Source organism: Mesocricetus auratus, unplaced genomic scaffold (genome assembly GCF_017639785.1).
Source record: "Mesocricetus auratus isolate SY011 unplaced genomic scaffold, BCM_Maur_2.0 Super-Scaffold_100010, whole genome shotgun sequence".
Classification (NCBI taxonomy): Eukaryota; Metazoa; Chordata; class Mammalia; order Rodentia; family Cricetidae; genus Mesocricetus; species Mesocricetus auratus.
The window spans coordinates 19,250,184-19,271,071 of NW_024429194.1; the positions used below are offsets into that span (position 1 = coordinate 19,250,184).

General features: G+C 51.4%; 2 protein-coding genes across 2 annotated transcripts; one reads left to right on the forward strand and one right to left on the reverse strand.

Moving 5' to 3' along the window:
* The first annotated feature begins 5,020 nt into the window (after positions 1-5,020).
* Positions 5,021-15,232, forward strand: Rab17 (RAB17, member RAS oncogene family). Its single transcript, XM_013122093.3, has 6 exons — positions 5,021-5,329; positions 10,261-10,420; positions 12,204-12,355; positions 13,359-13,484; positions 14,208-14,301; positions 14,474-15,232. The coding sequence occupies exons 2-6, from the start codon at positions 10,264-10,266 to the stop codon at positions 14,581-14,583; spliced, it is 639 nt and encodes a 212-aa protein (XP_012977547.1). The 5' UTR covers positions 5,021-5,329; positions 10,261-10,263; the 3' UTR covers positions 14,584-15,232.
* A 3,636-nt stretch (positions 15,233-18,868) lies between these two features.
* Positions 18,869-19,877, reverse strand: Prlh (prolactin releasing hormone). Its single transcript, XM_021234159.2, has 2 exons — positions 19,656-19,877; positions 18,869-19,166 (listed from the first exon to the last, which is right to left on the reverse strand). Exons 1-2 carry the CDS (start codon positions 19,870-19,872, stop codon positions 19,003-19,005), a joined length of 381 nt encoding a protein of 126 aa, XP_021089818.2. The 5' UTR covers positions 19,873-19,877; the 3' UTR covers positions 18,869-19,002.
* Between the last annotated feature and the right edge of the window lie 1,011 nt (positions 19,878-20,888).

Below are 20,888 nucleotides of genomic sequence, written 5' to 3' on the forward strand. Positions count from 1 at the left end.
GGGTCCGGTTGCTTCTGTGGGGCACAGGGTAGGTAGGACTCCTGGAGGTCAAAGTTCTAGAGGTCATAGGACAGCAAGAACTCACACTGTCTCCGGGAACAGAAAATCTGTCATGGAGTGTTTGAGCAGAGGTGAGGAAGGGTTTACATAGGGCCTGCATGCAGCCCTTACAATTGTACTCGTTTGTGTAATTTTGCTTTTTTTTTTTTGAGATAGCATCTCATTATGAAGGCAAAGCTATCTTGTTCCCGCTCCCCGAGTGCTGGGATTATAGGTGTGTGTCACCAAGCCTGGCATAGTTCTGACTTCCCTTGAAAGGCAAATGTGTGTCCAGGAGGTTATCTGCATGGAGATGTGACCTACTAAAGTGGTTTAGTGAAAATTCTTGTCAGTGTCCTTGAGGCAAGGTTGATGAGTTACTTGGAATATAAAAAGTAATAGAACACTATAAAATAATGCTAATTTTGTCCACAGATACGAATTGCTTATGAACTGCTTCGTGTCATTTCCACTGCCAGTAGTGATGGTGTAGGTTACAATCTGAATTTTTGAGTTGTGGGTTCCCATCAACCCTGAAGAGGAGATTTTCATGTCTAAGCCCTGAGGACATGTCCTTTGGCTCATAGAGCCCTGTAGCTTTCTCTCTCATAGCAGGCACCTCACCTTTCAGTATCTGGTTAGAATGACCTGATCACACAGGTCAGACAAGCCTGGGGTGGCCTGGTCCAACCTTTGCCTTCATCGAGCAGGCAGATGTGGGGTCAGGGCTGCCTGGTCTGAGGTCTCCAAGAGAGGACCGTGCAGGGGAAGACTATCCTAATGACCTTTGGTACAGGGTAAGCCCACACACAAAGAAGGAATGCCACCCCCCTCAAATGTCTGGATTCTAGCTTATCCTGGTCTACCCTGGAACAATAACAGGTTGTTTGAAAACAGCTAGAACACCAGAAGCCCAGTATGCCACTAGACACAAGCCTGGTATTAATGGGTGGGGGATGAGGGGGTGAACCGAGGTTTGGGGTAACAGAATTCTAGGAGGGGAAGCTGGTGCACACACCTCTACCTGCTCAGGACTGATGCCATGGGCAGCATTCCTACGTTAGGTGGTGTTACAGGAAAAAGATGAAGATGAGTAGCTAAGTCATTGGAGCCCTTGTCAGCTGACTCTGAGTTGAGCAAAAGAAAGACTGTGTTTGGTGGGCCTGTCCTAACCAGTCAAGCCCTCGAAGGGCCTCTTCTGACTTTGAGATGGTAGCCTGCCATGTGAGAGAGGCCTATGCAGGGATCTGCCACACCAAAAGCTCTGAGCAGTCAACAGAAATGGGGGCCTCAGTCCCTCCATCCCAAGGAACTAAAAAGACTCTGTTAACATCAGGTGAACTCAGAACTGTCCTGGTTGCCTGATTTATGTGGGAAGACCCACCCCTATCATGGACGGTACCTTCTGGCAGCAGCCCATATATAAAGAGCACTGCAGAAGGAAGATTATTTGTCCTTTGCTCAGCTGACCTTCCCTCTGGCCTCTGAGCTGATTCCTTCACCTACATCAGAAGCAGCATTTCCAGTCTTTCACCGTGGACTAGGGACCAGCAGTTCTCCAGGAACCTTCCAGATTTGCAGCCCACACTGCGTCTGCCGGGGCACCCAGCCTCTTGAACTGAGCAGATACTGGATTGTTGCATCTCCAGTGAGAGACCATCACAGCGGGAATGTAGCCAGCCCCAGGAACCAAACAACTACTCGGTTCTCAGTCTACATAGGCTGATGGACTGACTAAAGGTATGGGGAGTTTGGAACGTCACAGTTCCAGAGCCTAATAACATTTTACATGGCATGAACTTTAGCCTTAAAAAAAAGGTCATTTCTTGCCCACCTCTGTGTCAGACCTAATATCCTGCTACTAGATAGACCTAATATATGACAACAGATAAAATGCTTTTGAAACTTGAGAGAACTCCACCAATCAAGGGCTAAGAGAGCTGTCGGATAAATCTGAGATCCCCCATCTTCCTGTAACCACCTACTTAGTGTTCTACCAGCGTATTTATAACTGCCTTCCCCGATAACTTTATTTTCTGTTGTTTTAAAACTCCATGAAGATGCATCCACGTTGTTAAACATGGATTTGGCAACTAAAACCTGTGGTCCCTGGGTCTGTGATCTCTCATATTTTGGCTCCTATATGAACTATCTCTTATTCCCTTTGAGGGGAAAACTGTGTTTTTGTGTTGGCATTCCCTTCCTCTAGAGAACTGACTAGTACAAAGAGCAAGTGCTTTACCGGCTGGGCCACTCTCCCAGGCTTTACCTGATATACTCTTGGCTGACAGAAACCTTGTTGCAATGCATCACTAAGCTCAGAAGGCCTCCCTGCCCCCTCAACCCTAAAGCTAAGAATGTGATATCCCAGTCCCATGGAGGAATTTCCCTCCTCTGCCACAACCCACCTATGTGATGCTCCGCCAATGTCACTGGCAACTATGTTGGTATCTGGCTTTCTTCTCTCCCATAGCTGTAAAAGCTCATGTTGCCTCTTTTACAGTGGAAGTGCCATCCTGGATGACTTGCATCTGTTTTCCTAGGCCACAAGTCTGTCATGTCCGGCTCAGAATAAGCTTTGTTTTTGTTTGTTTGCTTAACCATTTATTCGTTCAATGAGAAAGGGTCTTGCCCTCCATCCTAGGTTGTCTTAGAATTTACTACATAGCTCAACTGGACCTCAAACTCTTGCTGACAGGAAAAACACAGCTCTCACCTCAAAGGAAATAAAAGACAGTTCATTCCAAAGCCCAAATCTGAGTGACCATGGCCTGGGAAACACAGAGTTACGAGATCCCAGGTGCCATGTTCTCATATGGAAGCAGTTTCGTGGAGTTTTTATAGTGTGGTTGAATGGTCCCCACAGGCTCATATTTTTGAATGCTTAGTCACCAGGGAGTGGAACTGTTTGAGAAGGATTAGGAGGTGTGGCCTTGTTGGAGGAAATGTGTCACTGGGGGTGGCCTTTGTGGTTTCAAAAGACCCCACCTGCCTGGTGTTTTTCTCTCTGCCTGTGAATCAGGGTGTAAAGTTCTCAGCTCCTCTCCAGCACTATGCCTGACTATTTCCCACCTTAGTGATCATGGACTAACCTTGTGAAACCAATAGCAAGTCCCCAGTTGCATGATTTCTTTTTTAGGAGCTGCCTTGGTCATGGCATCTCTTCACAGCAATAGGACAGTGACTAAGACATGTGGGAACAGAGCAAAGAGAGTTTTAAATCAAGCATTTAAAAACTACCTTGGTTTCTGGGTAGTGGAACATACCTTTAATCCCAGTACTCCAGAGGCAGAGGTAGGCTGATCTCCCTGTGAGTTTGAGGCCAACCAGGTCTACAAAGTGAGTTCTAGGACAGTCGGGGCTGTTACACAGAGAAACCCTGTCTTGAACAGGAAACAAACAAACAACAACAACAAAACTAAACAAACAAAAAACAAAGTGGAACACCAGAGAGTCAGGTTAAGACCAAGATGGGGGAATCTCTGCCATAGCTTTGGATACTATCTGACAATGTTCTTTGCTTCTAGGTCTGGGATGCTGATAGTCTGCTGAGAATCCAAACAGTTTTATTTAGTAGTGATAAGATGTTAGTTTGGATGCAAGGAACTGGGCAAGTAGCCACTCACAGGGCTAGAGCTAGCCTGAGATAAGGTCGTCAGCCTCTAGACTTGAAACATTCCAGCCCCTGCACGCACAGCGGCTAATCAGCCAGCCTTTGCAGACAGCCTCTTTCCAGGAGTTTGTTCACCCTCTCCATCCCCTTGCCCCCCTCCTCCCAATTGTGACATCTGCCTTTTCTTCCTTTAGAGTTGCTGAAAATGGGCTGGGCCATTATCCTGAACTTTCGAAACATAATATTACAGAATGATGCTTTAAAAAAAAAAGTAGAGTTGCTGTTCTAAGTGGATACCTTTAGGACCCAGACCAGGCCACATGACACCTGCTCTGGCTCTTCCTCCCTCCTCACAGATACCAGGTCCCCTGCTCAGAGCACTTCCTACAAATCTCTAGCTATGAACTTCCAGAGGGGACACATCAAAGGGCCAGCTGTGGCTATGGCGGTCATAGGTGCACTTCCTCTCCAGCTTCCCTGTATCCCACAGGGGACTTGGGGGAGCTTAGCTGCTATGCAGTGAAACCTTCCCAATCTTCATAAACTCAGTTCTCGGAGCCCTCCGTTCCTATCTGTTATGCTATTGTTATCAGACTTGGGGGTACCCAGCCTGTGCCCCAAGGAAGGTTGGCCACCTATCCTTAATAAGCCAATGAAAAGAACCAAACAAAGTGGAAAGCAGAAGAAGGAGATTTATTCAATGTGACCACAGAGATCCAGCTGACCCTAAAGTCAGTCTGCAGGGCACTGCAGCAAGATCAGAGCTTAAGGAGAAGGTCAGGGATATGCACATCTGAGCAGTCCCAGACAGGTGTGGTCCTGCCCACTGCTGACACATCCTCGTCTGAGCTTCAGCCTCATATTTTAAGGTGGTCAGACATGTTGTCAGAAATGTGTGAAATCTCTTTCCCCGGCTACCTGGTCCCCAGGATGAGATTCCTGGGGGGAATTCCCACTTTTTTGAGGTTCACAGTTTCAACAGTTTGATAATCAGCTTGGAAGCTACCTATTAACACTCTGCAGTCCTGAGGCTTGAACTCTCCTCAGAGCCCCAACTAAGCTGTTGCCTGTTTATCTGTCCATCTTCCTTCAGCCTAGAGTTTCTCTTGGGGATTCTCCAGCCCTACCTAGGCAATTACCCGCCCGAGGGCACACCATTCCCAGGCTCTGGTCCCTGGCCCTGCCCACCTGGGATGCCTCCCAGACTTGAGCTGTTTGTAGAAAGAGTTAAGAGATGAGCTCACAAAACCAAAGAGCTGTTGCCCAAATCTGCTATGCTATTGGGTGTAAGGAGGTGTGACAGACCAGACCCGGAAATGGCTGAAATTCTGGGCTGCTGCTGGGTGAGGCCAGGAAAGAACCAGAATGTGACTTCTAGCCTGCTCTGGCCCAGGTGATCACATGACCACTGGGGACTTTGCACTGGGGCTTACAGGAAGAGTAGAGGCCTGGCCTGCAGGCTGGGGTCTTGCCAGGAGCGGAGGCCTTCCTACTTCCTTTGCTCCACGGCGGGTTGTCCAGTGGTACACAGCTCCTCCCATCCTGCCCTGCAGGTCCCTGACCAGTCAGTCCATCCAGGACCTAAGGGAAGTACTGCCAGGGGGAAGGAGGAGGGAGAAGGGAGCCAGCTGGGATCCTGTGGGATGATGGTCTGTGGAGCTTCCTCAAAGTGAACAGGTGAGCCATTGTTTTAACTGTACTCTGCAGAGGGCTGTGTGTGTGTGTGTGTGTGTGTGTGTGTGTGTACATGCAGATGTGTATCCCCGTGCTCTCAGGAGCTTAATCGGGTGCAGAGCTGAAACAATGCACTCCCTGTGTTTGTTCACGGCCCACAGTGTCCTTGTTTAGATTACAGGTGGCTCCCGAGGTCATATTCTGGGAAGGAAGTATCATTTGAATTTTCCTTGAACATAAACTGCCAGTGTGACGAGGAGCCTTCTAAGAGGCCTTTTCAGACTGCAGCAGAGTTTCGAGCAGTAACAGGAGCCTGGCAGACTTTCTTCCAAAACTTCCTTCTAATCTGCAGCTTGTTTTTTCTCTCATATCAGCTGCCCCCTTGTCCCTTGTTCTGAATGAATGGCTTTGAGGATTCGGGCAAGGAGGACAGGGTGCAGCCTCCCTGGGCTCCCTCCTTCCTTAGATTTTTTTTATGTGTGTGTGTGTGTGTGTGAAAGAGAGGCAGGCTTGTGACAGCCGAAGAAGCACCAAGTCGAGATGAAGCAACTCCTACTCACAGTCTGGCAGCCATTGCCCCCAGAAAGATCTAGATTCTAGAGGAGGGGGCAGGTACCACAGTTCCACTTTTCTCTCCACGCAGAGAGTTCCAGCTGCTGTTATTGGAAGCCTGCAACATAAGGTCCCTCAAAAAGTAATATGAAAGGATCTACTGTGCTGTTATCTATCACAGAGAAAGTAATTAATATCAGAAAAATCCAGTAGGAGGGAAATGAACCATTAAAGTGAGATAGTTTGTAAGAATCTGACAAAGCTGTGTGGGTACTGCATTTGATGTTGTGACTTAGTTTTACGATTTTAGAGTCTTTGATCACATTAAAGCTCAGGGATTATTTATTTAGCTGTTTTCTTGTTGTTGTTTTCCTTTTGTCTTTTGAGATGGGGTCTTCTATGTAGCCCAGAAAGGCTTGAAACTTGTGGCAATCCCCTGCTTCAGCATCCTGAGTGCTGAACACACCAGCATTGATTTGGAGGTGCAAGGTCAGCGTTCCCCTGCACTGTTCCTGAGGCTGACTGTTCATCCTGCCACTCTGCCAGCCACTAGGACCGAGCTAGTGCCTCAGGAGTCCCAGAGAGCACAAAAGCAGCAAGCTCCAGCTCCAGGCTGTGTGCTTGCCCTGGAGAAGCTGCTGGGCCTTTGTCCCACGGAGGTTGTGCCAGGCCCTCTGACTTCCTCCCCATCTCTGGCACGTGTCTTTGTGCGGGATCAGGTGGGCTCAGAGAACATACCCACCCTGTTTCTCTCTGGAGGGCCCTGGCAGCTGCATTCTCAACAGCCCTACCCGAGCCGTGTACGGGTTGGTTCCACAGTGACCTGTGAAGGTTCTTCAGTGCCTGCTGGAAGCTCTGACTTCCTTCCTGCCAGTACATCAGGCACTCATCCAACAAGCATCTGGAATGGGCATATGACAGGCATGGGAGCCCAGGGCAGAAAGTGCATCAATCCAGTTAGACTCTGTGGAGCCACTTCCGGGTTCCCTCAGGACACAGTGAGCATTTGTGGTAGCCTCAGTGGCTTCAGCTCCCCCAGTGCCTGTGGCATGCTCATTAAAGGCAATCCAGCTTCAGGGTGGTAGTCACAGCCCAGTGGGAATCCTGAGCCACCGATGAGACAGGTACACTTTTTTACATGCCGCAATCACTTCAACCAGGGGGGACGGGAGAGAGGCTCTGTGGTGACGGGCCTGTGGTCTGTGTTGTTGGTTGTTGGAGATGGAGACATGGTGGAGGAAGGAGGGTGGCAGGTATGGCATCAGGCAGGAGGCTGCTGCTGAGGAGAGTTGACGGACTCTGGTGACAGCGAGCAGGACCAGAGCTGTAGTGAGGAAGATCCGTGACCTGTTTTGTATGGAGCTGACAGTTGACTCCTGGCAGAGCCTGAACTCCAAGACACATGTCCCTCCTGGTACCTATTCAGGATTCTGGACTGTGGCTTGCCATTTGGCTCAAAGGGTAGAGTTTCTGGGTGGAGGCTGCATACGTCACTCCTGGAGGCTGACTGCGCTCTCTCTCTCTGTCTCTCTATCTCCCTGTCGCCCTCCGTTTAGTTACATATTTCAAAACAACATCCTTCAGTCAACTGATTCATCCATCCACCCACTCCAACCAATCACCCACCTACTCTCCCACCTATCTACCCACCTATCAATTCATCCATGCATCCATCCATCCATCCGTCCGTCCGTCCATCCATCTGCTTACTCTCCTCCATCCATGCAACTCTGCATGCAGCCATCTTCCCACATATTATTTGTCCATCAACGCATCCACAGATCTATCCACTCACTCTTGAGTCCAACCACTCACCCACGTATCCACCCACTACATGCATGCATGAATCCATCCATTGTTTAGATGTGTGCTGAGCACCTATTATGTGCTAGGCATTGTTGCCAAACTTGAAAGAAGCGAAGACAATTCTATAAGTGGCTCTTGGACTTGGCTTCAGGCTTTGGCCATCTGTATTTTAATTTTAAGTTAGTTGATTTTTGTGATGTTGGGTTGTCTTAGTTAGGGTTTCTATTGCTGTGAAGAGACACCATGACCATGGCAATGCTTATAAAGGAAAACATTTAATTGGGGCTGGCTTACAGTTCAGAGGTTTAGTCCGTTGTCATCATGGCATGAAGCATGGTGGTGTGCAGGCAGACATGATGCCGGAGAAGGAGCTGAGAGTTCTACATCTGGATCAGCAGGCAGCAGGAACGGACAGTGAGCTACTAGGCCTGGCTTGAGCTTCTGAGACCTCCAGGTCTGCTCCCACAGTGACACATTTCCTCCAGCGAGGCCACGCCTACTTCAGCAAGGTCACACCTCCTAATAGTACCACTCCATGTGGGCCTATGGGGGCCATTTTCATTCAAACCACCACATGGGTGAATGGGGTTTTTAAAAGCTTTAAAGCGACTACTTAGTTGTTTCTGATCCTGCCCTGAAACCAAGGCACGGGGAAACTTTAGGGTCCCCTGTGATGGGCCCCAAGCCGGCTGTGCTGTTGGTCACAGTTGTGCTGCCTGCCTGAGTCCCTCCCAGTGGCAGAGGAACCCTGCAGCCTTCTCTCTTGGACTCTGGCTATTTTTCTCTGCAATTGCTCCTTGGTATTAGGATCCCGTGAGACCCAGTGTCTGTGTCGTGCTCTTTTCTTCTGTCACGAGGTCTGTGTTGTGGTTTCTGTCTATCTTCCCTTTACCTCCCCACTCTGTTCCCACCCAGCCTTTGCCCACTGTGGTGGGAGAAAGGCTCTGTTTTCGAGACTAGCCACACATAATGGGTGTAGACATTAATAAGGGGACATTCCAGAAGTGTTCCAGATAATAAACACAGGGGTGGGAGGTGACACCACAGTCTCACCATTTTTAATCACTTCTTGACACAGTAGAACCAGGCAGGGGCCTGTGAACATTAAAAAAAGAGACAACCAGATATTGTCTGCCTTCTCTGGGTTGGGGACACCACACTCAAAAAACTTCTTGCCCTGTGCCCTGTGCTGTTTATATGAGATGAGACCCCTGTTCTGAACCACAACAGGCAGAGCTCACAGGAATATATGTGGCCATGACAGCATAGGGAGACCACCAGCAATAGGACGGGGCACAAGAAACCTGATGTCTTCTCACATGGGTTATAAAGAAACATGCCAGTGTGGTGGTGTGCACCTTTAATCCCAGCACTTGGAAGACAGAGGCAGGTGGAGGCAGGAGGATCTCTGTGAGTTCAAGGACAGCCAGGACTACACAGAGAAACTTTGTCTCGGAAAGAAAAAAAGTAAAGAAAGAGAGCACACAGGTCTATGGAGGTTTCCTTAGGGAGTTTGGGAGTTCCTGTGAGGGTGAGCACTGGGCACATAGCTCCTGATGTCTGATGTGTGCCTGGAAGCCACTGTCATTTAGCTCCACGCAGGGCCTCTGTGTTTTCACTACAAAGCTGGGCATTGAGTCCTCAAAGACAACAGAAAGGATGGGTGTGTTGAAGTCCTCGAGACACAGATATCTCCCCCACCCCATGCCTGGCTTCTTCCCTCCCTCCCTCCCTCCCTCCCTCCCTCCCTCCCTCCCTCCCTCCCTCCCTCCCTCCCTCCCTCCCTCCCTCCCTCCCTCCCTCCCTTTTCTCCTCCCTCTTGTTTGATGGAGTCTTACTGTGTAGATCAGACAGGTCTCAAATTTCGCATTCTCCAGCCTCAGCTTCTGGCAAGCTGGGATTGCAGGTGTATCTTACCATTCCTGGTCCTAGAAGGTTACCCCCCTTGTACCACAGAGTGAAGTTTTAACTGGAAAACAGAGGATTCCAGGGGAGAGGCAAGCCCTGGGGAGCTTAGGCTGATGCAGACAGGGAGGGAGCTGCACCTGCTTGGGTCTGGGAGGTCTGTGCTGTTGATAATGAGGTGACTTTTTTTTAAATCCTTCTCTCAGGGGTTGAGGGAATTTTCCTAGGTGAAAATTTGGAAACATCGACTTTAATCCAGGAACAATAGAGAGGTGTGCAGGTGCTTTTGACCTCCCTTGGGTGCTTGGAATAACTCTGTAAGCAGTGAGAAACACTGCAGTGAGTGATTTAGGATAAAGAACCCTGTGTGATGCTGGTGGAGGCCACTGTAGTGAGGCCCCACAGCCCCTGGTCATGCAGCAGACAGCTTCCCAGCAAGCTGCTTTTCAATCTCTGCTCAAGGTTCCTGCATTCTGTCCAGGAAGCAGCCTGCCCCCTCTCCCTGTGTGTGTGTGTGTGTGTGTGTGTGTGTGTGTGTGTGGTGTGTGGTGTGTGGTGTGTGGTGTGTGTGGGGTGGGTGTGTGGTTGTGGGTGGGTGTGAGTGTGGGTGTTGTGTGTGTTGGACTTGCCGAGGATTCCCACCCACCTCAGTCTCCTGCTGTTGTTTGCAGGCTATGGCGCAGGCTGCTGGGCTACCGCAGGTCGGCACTACTTCTGGCCAGCCCTATGTGAGCAAGCTGGTTCTGCTTGGAAGCAGTTCTGTGGGCAAGACCAGCCTGGTCCTTCGATACATGAAGCAGGACTTCAGCAGTGTCTTGCCGACTGTGGGTTGTAAGTGAGGAGAGCCCTGGTAGGGGCAGATGGGAATGTGGTCTGCTTTGGGATGGCTGGGTATGCCGGGATTGTGGCTGTCCATCAAGGGCAGGCAGGCACAATGTTCTGGAAGTGTGTGTAAACAACCTTCACTAGGGGTCAAGTTTCAGCCCAGCTGGCATTTGTGTGTGTGTAGATTCAGGGGCAGAGGCTTGTCTAGAAGGCTTGAGTGTGGGGACTGGCAGTGAGGGCAGCCTGCTAATGAGGCTCCCTAATCAACTTTCTGTATTGAGAACGTGCTCTATGCCTGGCATCACGTACCTAGGCGCCTCGATTTTTCCAGGTTCTTGCTGCATCCTTATGATTGTAGCTCTAATGTCACACTGTCTGTGCAATTCATCAGTATCACGTACTGACCCCCTTTCTACTTGGGTTTGGTCCACTAGGTCTGGGCTGGGGCTGGGGATGCTATAAGGGAAGAGAGGGAGAACCTCTCTGTATGCTTGCTGTATGTATGCATGCATATAAGTGAGTATGCATATGTATGTGTATATGTGAGTACATATGTTTGTTTGTGAGTATGTATGTGTGTGAATATGTGTGTGTGTGTGTGTGTGTGTGTGTGTATGTGTGAGACAAGGTCTCACTATGTAGTTCAGGCTGGCCCGGAACTCTCCACCCTCATGCTTCTGCTTCCCGTGTGCTGTGATAATAAGTGTGTGCCGTCACACATGGCATGTTTTAATTTGGAGCAAGAACAGATTAGAGAGCACCCCCTCCCCATGCCTGTCATTCTTGTTATTCAAAACCCATTGGGGGTCTTCTTAGCTCCCTAAGTGGATAGTCCAGCCTTTAGAGGCCCAGTCAGAGAGAACGAGCTAGGGCATGATCGGGGGTTGGGGTGGGTAGGAGTCCCCCGTGCTGAGCCTCTCTCCTGGGAATGAACTTGAGGACCGCCTTATGCATTTGAGGCTAGCACTCTGCCGTGGGCTTGCTTTCCAGCCCTGAAAATTAGGTTTTTAAGAGACACCTTGACAGTCCTTAGACAGCCTGGGCAGAACTAAGTGACCCACTAGCTGCCTTTGCTTTAGACACTGCCATTAGCGGATGCTAACATTGACTGGTTTTTGAGGTCACACGCGGGGCAGCATGTTGAGTCTTTCACTAGCTTTGCTGCAATTCTGATGTGTGTGGGCTGTGATACAACAGTGGTCAGGAGCCATGAAGCCTGCTTATGCCTACCCCTGATGATTACATCTCCAATCGCTTTCCTTTTCATTGAGACACTCTATTAAAAAAAACAAAAGACATATAGGGTTGGAGAGATGGCACAGAGGTTAAGAGTACTGGCTGCTCTTCCAGGGCCCTGAGTTCAAATCCCAGCATCCACATGGCAGCTCACAATCTGATATCTCCTGGTCTGCAGGCATATGCGCATACATTAGCACCTGTATACATTTAAAAGGCATATAATATTTGAAATTTATTCTTTGAGAAATTCATCCCCCATCCCAACCCTCCCTACCCACTTCCATTTCCAATTCCCCCAGAAATCTTTTACTTTATTCCAAGGGCTTAGCTCCACCCAAGCTGGAGTTCTATAAGGGGCATGAAGCAGTTGCCAGCTGTGCTTGGCTTTGTAGGGAAGTTCTGGCTTCCAGAACCGGCGTTCACTCAGCCTCCATCAGCACGTGCCCCTCTGCCTCTCACTGGGCTGCTGAGCACAGACCGCCACGACACACCAGCAGTCACTGACGACCACCTTATCCCCAGCGAACACTCATTGGCCTCCTTGCTGCAGGTGCATTCTTCACGAAGGTGGTGGATACGGGCTCCTCATCTCTGAAGCTTGAGATCTGGGACACAGCTGGCCAGGAGAAGTACCACAGCGTCTGCCACCTCTACTTCAGGGGTGCCAATGCTGCACTCCTGGTATATGACATCACTCGGAAGGTAGGGCTGCCTCCCACCTCCTCCCCCGGGCAACTGTACTGTTTCCTGCCTTCTACAGGGATCAACGGCCAGGGAACATGACTGGTGCCATGGTTTGTGAACTGCTATATCTATGAAAAGGGACTGTTAAGCCCATACTACTTACCTCATTCAGGAAGCCCTCTTGGAAAGCCCTCACACCCCGAGTTAGGCTCTGCTTCTCTGCAGTCTCCTGGCACATTCCCTACCCTGCCCCCCATCACCACTGTCACCAGTACTGGTGTGCTGCTGAGATGTCAGGGGCTGTTACAGTCCCAGCTCACTGCCAGAGGCCATCCAGAAGCATCCATCCATTTTGTATCATCAGGGGGTGCAGAACACAGAGCACACCTGAGAATTACCCTGAAGAACTGAACTCACATGTCTCTGTGTGTCCAACCTTGCAGGGTGAGCTTGCTGCCCCAGAGCCTCTAAGAGGAGGTCGGGAAGCGGGGACTAGTCATACCGGATAGGAGGCAGGAAGGCATACGGGGTACAAGAAGCCTGGGAGAGGGTCTCACATAAAAAGTTCCAGTGGATCCAGAAAGTATGTGTTGGGCACAGGTCCAGGAGTGTGGAAAGATGGGTCCATACATCAACCGCAACTCCAGAGGACAGGAGAAAAGTGCCAAAGGATGCAGAGCCAAGCCCACACCCCCCCCCCAGCAATGGGGAGCTGCAGTTAGGAACCTGTTTGGGGGATGATAATAGTTCCCTTGAACTCTCGCACAAAATGGTGTCCAGAGTGGAGCTCCTGACCCCAAATGCCATGTGACCTGGCTCTCTGGTATGCAGTCTGGTTGCACCATCCTCCCCTTCCAGGGCCAGCCCATCCTGGCTGCCCTCCCAGGAGACCAGAGCAGTCCCTTGGCATTGCATTCTGGGAAAAGGCCTTGATGTGGCCGCGTACCCTCATGGGACACTCTCTTTTCTCTTCTGGCTAAACAAAGAGAACTCCAGCGTGGTTTCTGTTCTGTCTCTTCAGGATTCCTTTCACAAGGCCCAGCAGTGGCTGGAGGACCTGGAGAAGGAGTTCCACCCAGGAGAGGTGGTGGTGATGCTGGTTGGCAACAAAACGGACCTCAGTGAGGAGCGGGAAGTGACCTTCCAGGTGCCACGTGGTGGAAGGCAGCGGGAGGGGGTCCTTGTCTCTGTGGACTTGAGGGCTTTTGAGACCTTGAGACATGTGCACCACACAGACAGACAGACAGACAGACACACACACACGTGCGCACACGCACACACGCGCACACACATGTACACACACACATGCACACGCACTATGCTTCAGGTACTCATGTACCTACCTACAGACTTGCACTCGCACATACACCCATGATCCCTCTACCCACATACATGCTCATACTCATAAGCACACACACGCTCATACACACGTGGAGTCATGCATGAATATACTCTTCAGAGGCATAGTACAAAGTGCCTTCAAAGTCATATGTGTTAATCCCTCCACATGAAATCCCACATGCACATGCAGTCCATGTGTGCAGAAATACAGAAGATTCCACATTAGTTCCCCTTTTGGTTGTAGGTTCATGTAGGAGGTGTGTGTACACATATGTGCACAGGGAGCGTGTATATGGGGTAGTCTGTGTGAAGAGTGTGCGCACACACATGTGACCCAGCACAACCAGTCTTTTATCTGTAGTCTTGAGGCAGGGTCTTATGTGTTCAAGGCTGGCCCGGAACTCACAGTAGTTCCTTCTGCCCCAGCTTCCAGAGTGCTGGCATTATAGGTCTATTCCAGTTTCTTGTTGTGTGTCAATCAGGTGTCCTTGAAGGGACTCTCAATAAACACACTGACCTTTTCCTCTAGGAAGGGAAGGAGTTTGCGGAGAGCAAAAACCTGCTATTCATGGAAACCTCGGCCAAGCTGAACTACCAAGTGTCTGAGGTCTTCGGCACAGTTGGTGAGTGACGGGGCTCCACGGGAGTGTGGGGGCTCTCCACTGTGCCTCTTCCCCTGGGCCGTCTTCTGGTGTTCCTGGGGCTGGGAGGGCACGAGGAAGAGTGATACAGAGTGCTTGGGTTAGGGCTCTGGGGGGCTGGAATTCCCTCTCCAGTAAACCCCGTTTTCTACAGCTCAGGAGCTACTGCGGAGAGCGGGAGACAGGGGGAGCAGCGCGCAGGAAGGTGAGGCGGTGGCTCTGAACCAGGAACCTGCTGCCAGGAAGAGCCAGTGCTGCCCATGACAGACTACAGTTGCTGCCACTGCAGGGAGCGTGCAGACGACGCCGGTGCCTCAGGTGCCATCAGCCCGAGTGACATCTTCAGAACAAGGCTGACGGCTTTTCGTTCATATTCTCTGTTGAACCTGGATTATGCCTGAGCCCTGGAGGCTTCCAGAAGTTGGCTTCCTTCATAATAACTGCTCGCCAAAGCTTCCGGGAACTGCAGCCCCACCTTACCAGATACCACCAGATTCCTGGATGCCCTGAGCCAGTGTGCCTGCCCCGCCTGGGCTTTCCCATTCAGTTGCCTTGCTACAGCACAGGCGAGTTAAAACAGAGCAGAAGCACGAACTGGAAAAATTCCTTGATCCATGTGATGGAAAGGCAGATGCTTCATCGTGGGGCAGCTGGTCCATAACTGGACCACCGTGGTCCTGGGAGCTGCCTGGGGAGCAGGGGGCTGATAAGGGCATCAGTGCAAGGAAAACAATTGAAGAGATGAGCCCGTGGTGGTGGGTCTCAGTGAGGTGACCCTTGAGAGACAGTCTGGAGTGCCTGGGATAGAAATGTCCCCCCTCCAGCTGGGGATGGACAGAGCCAGGACTCTAGAGTCTCCATTGTATTGTACATGCGTCCTTCTTTCTAAACATTAAATGTCTTGACAATCTGACCACAGGGCTTCACTGGGACCTGTGCCTGACAGTCTTTCTGCACACATCAGACTGGTTTGCGGGCATTAAACGTGGTGAGGCTGCGGGGCAAGTGTAACGAGGATGGGTGTAGGCATCGGTCTGTGCTGGCTGTCTCTCCTGGTGGTGACTGCATTGTTTTCATCGTGAGTCCTCATCTTTATAGAGAAACTCAGGACCTTGTCTAGGCAGGAAGCATCGGTCTGTGCTGGCTGTCTCTCTTGGTGGTGACTGCATTGTTTTCATCGTGAGTTCTTATCTTTATAGAGAAACTCAGGTCCTTGTCTAGGGAGGAAAGACCCAGAGGCAAGATGGAGGTATTTCAAGTGTGGCCATTTATGGAGACAAAGATGGCTTTTTTTGGAATCACTGCTTCTGGGAGTGTAATAAGCTGTTGAGTCTGAATAATGACACCCTGTTGCTGAGTGTGGTGATACAGGCCTCTAATCCCGGGGCACGCAAAGCTGATGCGGCTAGCTTGTTCCGAGTTGCATAGTGAAACAAAGACAAAACAAACAACAAAACTAACAGAAGAAGCAAGCCCCAGAGAACACCACAAAATGGAACACTGTTACGTCCCCGAGGGAGGTGACCCCACTTGTCCAAGCTAAGCTCAAATGGACAAACGTGGAACCCTCTTCCCCACTTTACTCCAACTTCTCAGCCAAAGCGAGCTAGGGCTGGCCAGGAGCTTGCCTGTGCCTGGGTGTCTGGTGCCCTCTGTTCTCATTAGCTTTGCCTGGACAGAACCGCCCAGCTTCCTGCCTTCAAGCTTCAGGTGGGGCTCAGCTCAGGGAGAGCCTGGCCTGGGGCCTGGAGGGAGTCTTCTGGGTCCACTGCACCCCTGAAGGAACCCAGCTTCAGTTCTGGGACCTGAAAAAAACCCTGACTTTTTGGGTACTGGTATAGTCCTGGGCCCGACCTAGGGGAAACTCCTGTGACCACTGGACAGATGTGGGCCCAGCACCGAAAGGCTTGTTCTCATGATCAGCGAGGAAATGTCAAGGGCTGCTTGGGAGTCTCACCCACTCTTCCCGGGCCCATTTCCTGGTGAGGCCTGTCGGAAGCTATGCAACTGCTTTTCTGGCGGCTGGGGGTGATGGACAGTGGCTACATGATGACGCGTTCATAAGTGAATTAGGGGAAGTGAATATTCTGGCATCCCGGCCTGTCCCCTTCATCTCCAAGGTGTCCATCAGGGCTAGGGAATCATTCCACAAGCAGGCCAGCCCCTTCTAGAGGTAATGAGAGGTCCTGGCCACAAAGACCACTAGATGGCGCTCCAGTATTACCTAGGTAAAATGTTTCTGTTCTGTCCCAGGTGCCTAGACAGTCAGGTGCACCTCCTGAGAGCAAAGTCGTTGTTTTAAGGAAGTAGGAAATGGAGAAACACCAGGGAGATTTGTATCATGCGTGTCTGTCTGTCTGCCAGATTTCCCTCTGTCTTGACTGATGAGTATTTCTCCCCTTGACACACTCCACCAGAAAGCCCAAGACCAGACGGATCTGGATCTGGTACCATGCAGCTTCCTTGCCTCCTCCCCTGCCAGGCAGGAGAAACTCTTTGATGCCCTGGGATCACACTGGAGAAATCTCTTCAGCTGAGAGGCAGGGCCCCAAGCTCACCGTCAAAGTTAGCCTGTCAGGGTGGGACCCAGGGCCTTTGGACAGGGGAGCACAGTGTCCAGCTAAGGCCCAGGTCCTTTTCTATGACAGGAAGTGCAGGAGCAGAGCCCAGGCACACCACCAGGGGGACAATCAGCACGGACCATTTTAAAGGTCAGCCCACCAGGTGCTTCAGAAGGGCAATGTATGACTAAAGACAGCAATAAGATCAGCGACCAAGAAAAATAGTGCACACAATTATTGGCTTTTTCAGGGTTACATTTTATCTTGTTCTTGTGAGAAATGAGCTCAACCATTTCAGGGGCAATGCCTGGTTTGCCGCTCACCGCCAAGGACAGGCGACTCTAGGACAAGGAGGCACAGAGGGAAGACAGCACACAGGATAACTGACGCGTCCAGGTGGGATCGTCACTACAGTCATCTTTTGGAATTTCCTGCATGTTTTAAAACTGCTCCAAGACTGTGGGGGGGGGAAGAATCTGCCCCATTCATCTTTCTGGATGAGGAGATGGTCCCTTCCTGGAGAGCTGCTGCGGAGCCAGTCCTCCAAGCACGGCCGCTATCACTAGTGCCATGAGAGCAGTTGCTGTCACCCGCAGGAAGCCTTCAACACGATCCAGACTATAGAAGGAGGCGTGGGGAGGGCCATTAGATCTTGTCTGAGCTCCCAGTCACTCCCCGTGCCTGACCCGCACCTCAGCTGCATGCCACTTTCCCCAGGTGCAAGTGGTTTGGAAGATGCTGGAGTGCACAGGGCGTGGGGAGAACAGAAGGGGAGACGGCACGTCTCCCTGGTAAACAGCCACACAGCAGATGCCCCATGCAACCTGAGCAGCACAGCATAGATGGCAACAAGACGACCCCTGGCTGAGGCCCAAGTTGGTCTGTAGGGAGGAAGACACTTTCTGAGTCTGGAAGGAGGCGTCTGCATGGGCCGATGAGGCCGCTAGGGGACACTGGCCCGTGGATCACATTGCCGCCCCAGCTTCCCATGGAGTGTCCCTAAGATCCTGTCCAAGGGTCCCCCTTTTCCAAGGACACCAGCAGTGTTATGTTGGCACCCAGCTTACTCTGACTCAGGTACCCAAGTAAGGTGTGTGTGCTCTGATTCCAAAGTTGTTCAAGGAAGGTCATAGAGACAGCCTGTATGACTTAAAGGGGGCATATAGGATCCAAATGATTGGGGTCAAGTCTCTCTGGGGTTCTCCCCTGAGCAGGATGGAGGGTGATGTGACCACATGTGTCAGTGGCTGCCAGGATTCTGCAAGGGACCAGAAGCAGGGTATGTTCATGGTGGGGGTGAGCATGGGTACAAGGGACACCATGTGTCATTTGCTGGTGGAGACAAGTAATGCATTTGCCTGAACTTCAGCAGACATGGTACTGAGCATGAACCTAATGGACACTAAGGTTCTGGGCGATGGCACTATGTAGCTTCGAGCTTCGTGGGTTCGTTCCTTGTCCTGTAGGGTGCTGGGAATGGATCTCTGAGGATGGGGCTCTTAGTACCATCTCCGTATCTTCTAATTTTTGCAGCAAATCCAAAATAGCTCTAAATGTTAGTCTGAGAAAATGTTGAGAGAAGGACATGTGGCACTACAGGGACATTGTGCAGAGTATCTAACATACTGTAGTGCGGCCCCTGGCTTCATGCAGTGTTCAAGATGATTAAGCATTCAGGGTACCTTGGGTGGGAGCTTGTGGAAGCAAATGACCGATGAAGGGGCACCCGTTCCTGGGCAGTGGTGTGGCTTTGGGGGGGGGAGACAAGAATTTACAGGAACACTGACGTCAATGTTCGCTTCCTTCCCTCCATGCAGGTTATTAAGGGCCCAGGTCAAGCTCTGCAGGGCCTGGTAAGGAGGAGGTCTCAGCTGTTTTGGGGACAGGCCGGAGCCTCTTCTTTCCAAAGAGGCTGCTGAGCTCTGAGCTTCTTTCCTGGTTAACCCATCCCCCAAGAGGAAAGACAAACATCTTCGTTATCACACAGCTACAGGTGTACGGCAAACAAGGCCAGCACTTTTATTAGATTGAAGGAAACACAGAGACATGGGAGGGTGGGGGAGGCTCCGGAGGGACAGGGAGGGTGTTGGGCCCAGCATCACTGTCTTCATGAGCTGGGCTGTCATCCATGCTGGGAGGACTTGGCACCTCCATCCAGCATGAGGCAGCTTAGCCGGCACCGCAGACCAGGTACGGTGGCATCCCTCAGGGCTGCCCTCCTCCTGCCGAAGCGGCCCACAGGTCTGATCCCACGGCCTGCATACCAGGCTGGATTGATGTCAGGGGCTGGAGAAGAAAGAGTCAGGGCAGAACATGGGACACACAACACACAGGTGCAGTGTCCTCCACATGGAACCCCTAAGCTGATGGAAACCTGGCCACCAGGCCCTGGTGGCTCCCGACCTGACGAGACTGGCCAGGGCGTATCTGCGCAGTGGTGTGGCTTTGGAAAATTAATTTAGATCTATACCAGGAGCAATATCCCCTTCCTGTCCCTCTGCACCCCACCTCCACTCCCTGCCAGGTTCTTACGGGACCCAGACAAGATGGGTAGGGGCATGGTGAGGATGGGTAGGGGGACAGGACCATTCTGGGGAGAGGCCCATTTAACGGGATCTCATTACCAAGAGATCAACCTCCAGACTGAGCACGTGGCAAGGTAGCTTTGGCTTCAGAGACGGTCAAGTCCCATTCAGGTGCTGGGCACTCAGGGCATCTCGGGAGGGTATGGAGGGGAGGTCGAGAGAGGCTGCCCACCATAAGCCAGGCACTTACTTCGTGTCTCCATGGAGTGCTGGTGGGCTCGGCTGGAAGCTCCTGGGAGGACCAAGGCTAACAGCAGCAAGCACAGGAGCCACGCCCTCAGAGTTGCCATGCTTCTGACTTCCTGGAGATGGGATCGCACAGAGGATGGTATAGCCTGAGGGTAGACATGGAGGAGAGCATTGTATGCACAAAGCTGGGACCCTAGGTTGTGTATGCGGATGCACATGTGATTGGTACATGCATGTGCATATAAGGTATACAAATGCGTGTGTTTGGTGCACATAGCTACACTTCTCAGGAGAGGTGTGTGAGAGCTGTGCTCGGGTGGCTGTCATGGGACATTCTTGGCCTGTCTGTCCATCTGTGTGATGAACCGGGAGGTAGGCCCCCAGGTCTTGTTGGGGAGTAGGTTTATGGGAAGGCCTGGGAGCAGCAGAGATGGGGAATAATTTGCTCAACCTGAGAGGTAGTTAGGGGTTGGGACCTCACTGCCTGGTCCTTCTCTGCACTTGACCCAGGATCTCCTGACCCTGAGAACCAGGCAGGCAACGGAAGACACTTAGCATCCTCCATCCCCAGGGAGTGCACACCCCACAGTCCCCACAACAACCCAGGACTTCAGACCTAGCTTGCTGAGGTTCCAGAACGAGTCTGTGGTGCCTGCCTCTCCTCACGGAACCCTTTGGAGTGACAGAGTAGAGGGCTGCTGCGGTGTATGTGAAGGTGTACTCGCTGGAGTGCTCCTCTGTCCCCACCCCTGCTGTTTCAGACTCCATTAGAAGATGCTCCAGGCTTCATCTGAAGACCCTTTAGCTGGCCTTGACTTGCCAGCCCCTCACTGACCATGCAGAAAGAGCCGTCCACCAGAGTTTAAAATGCCCCTCCCTCCTCTTCACAGCACTGCTGGGGTGTCCCACACAGTTCATGGGAGCCCCAATTAGAGGTAACGGTGGTGCCGTCACAAATCGCTATAAAGACCTCATCCACTCAGGCTAGGTGATGGGTGCTAGTTGACCCTGGTTCCTGAGCCCCAGGAACCCGATCTCTAGAGCATTGCAGACCCGTCTGCCCAGTGTGCCCTCTGGGCTCTGCTTGAGAAGGTGACAGGTGTCCCACTGAGGGACACCTTCACCTGCCCTCCACCATGGACAGCCCTTGAGTGTCAGAGTCCCCAGGAGGGTGTGTGGTCCTGGACCACAGACCATGGGTAGCTCTCTCTGCTCAGTGCCTACACCTGGCTTC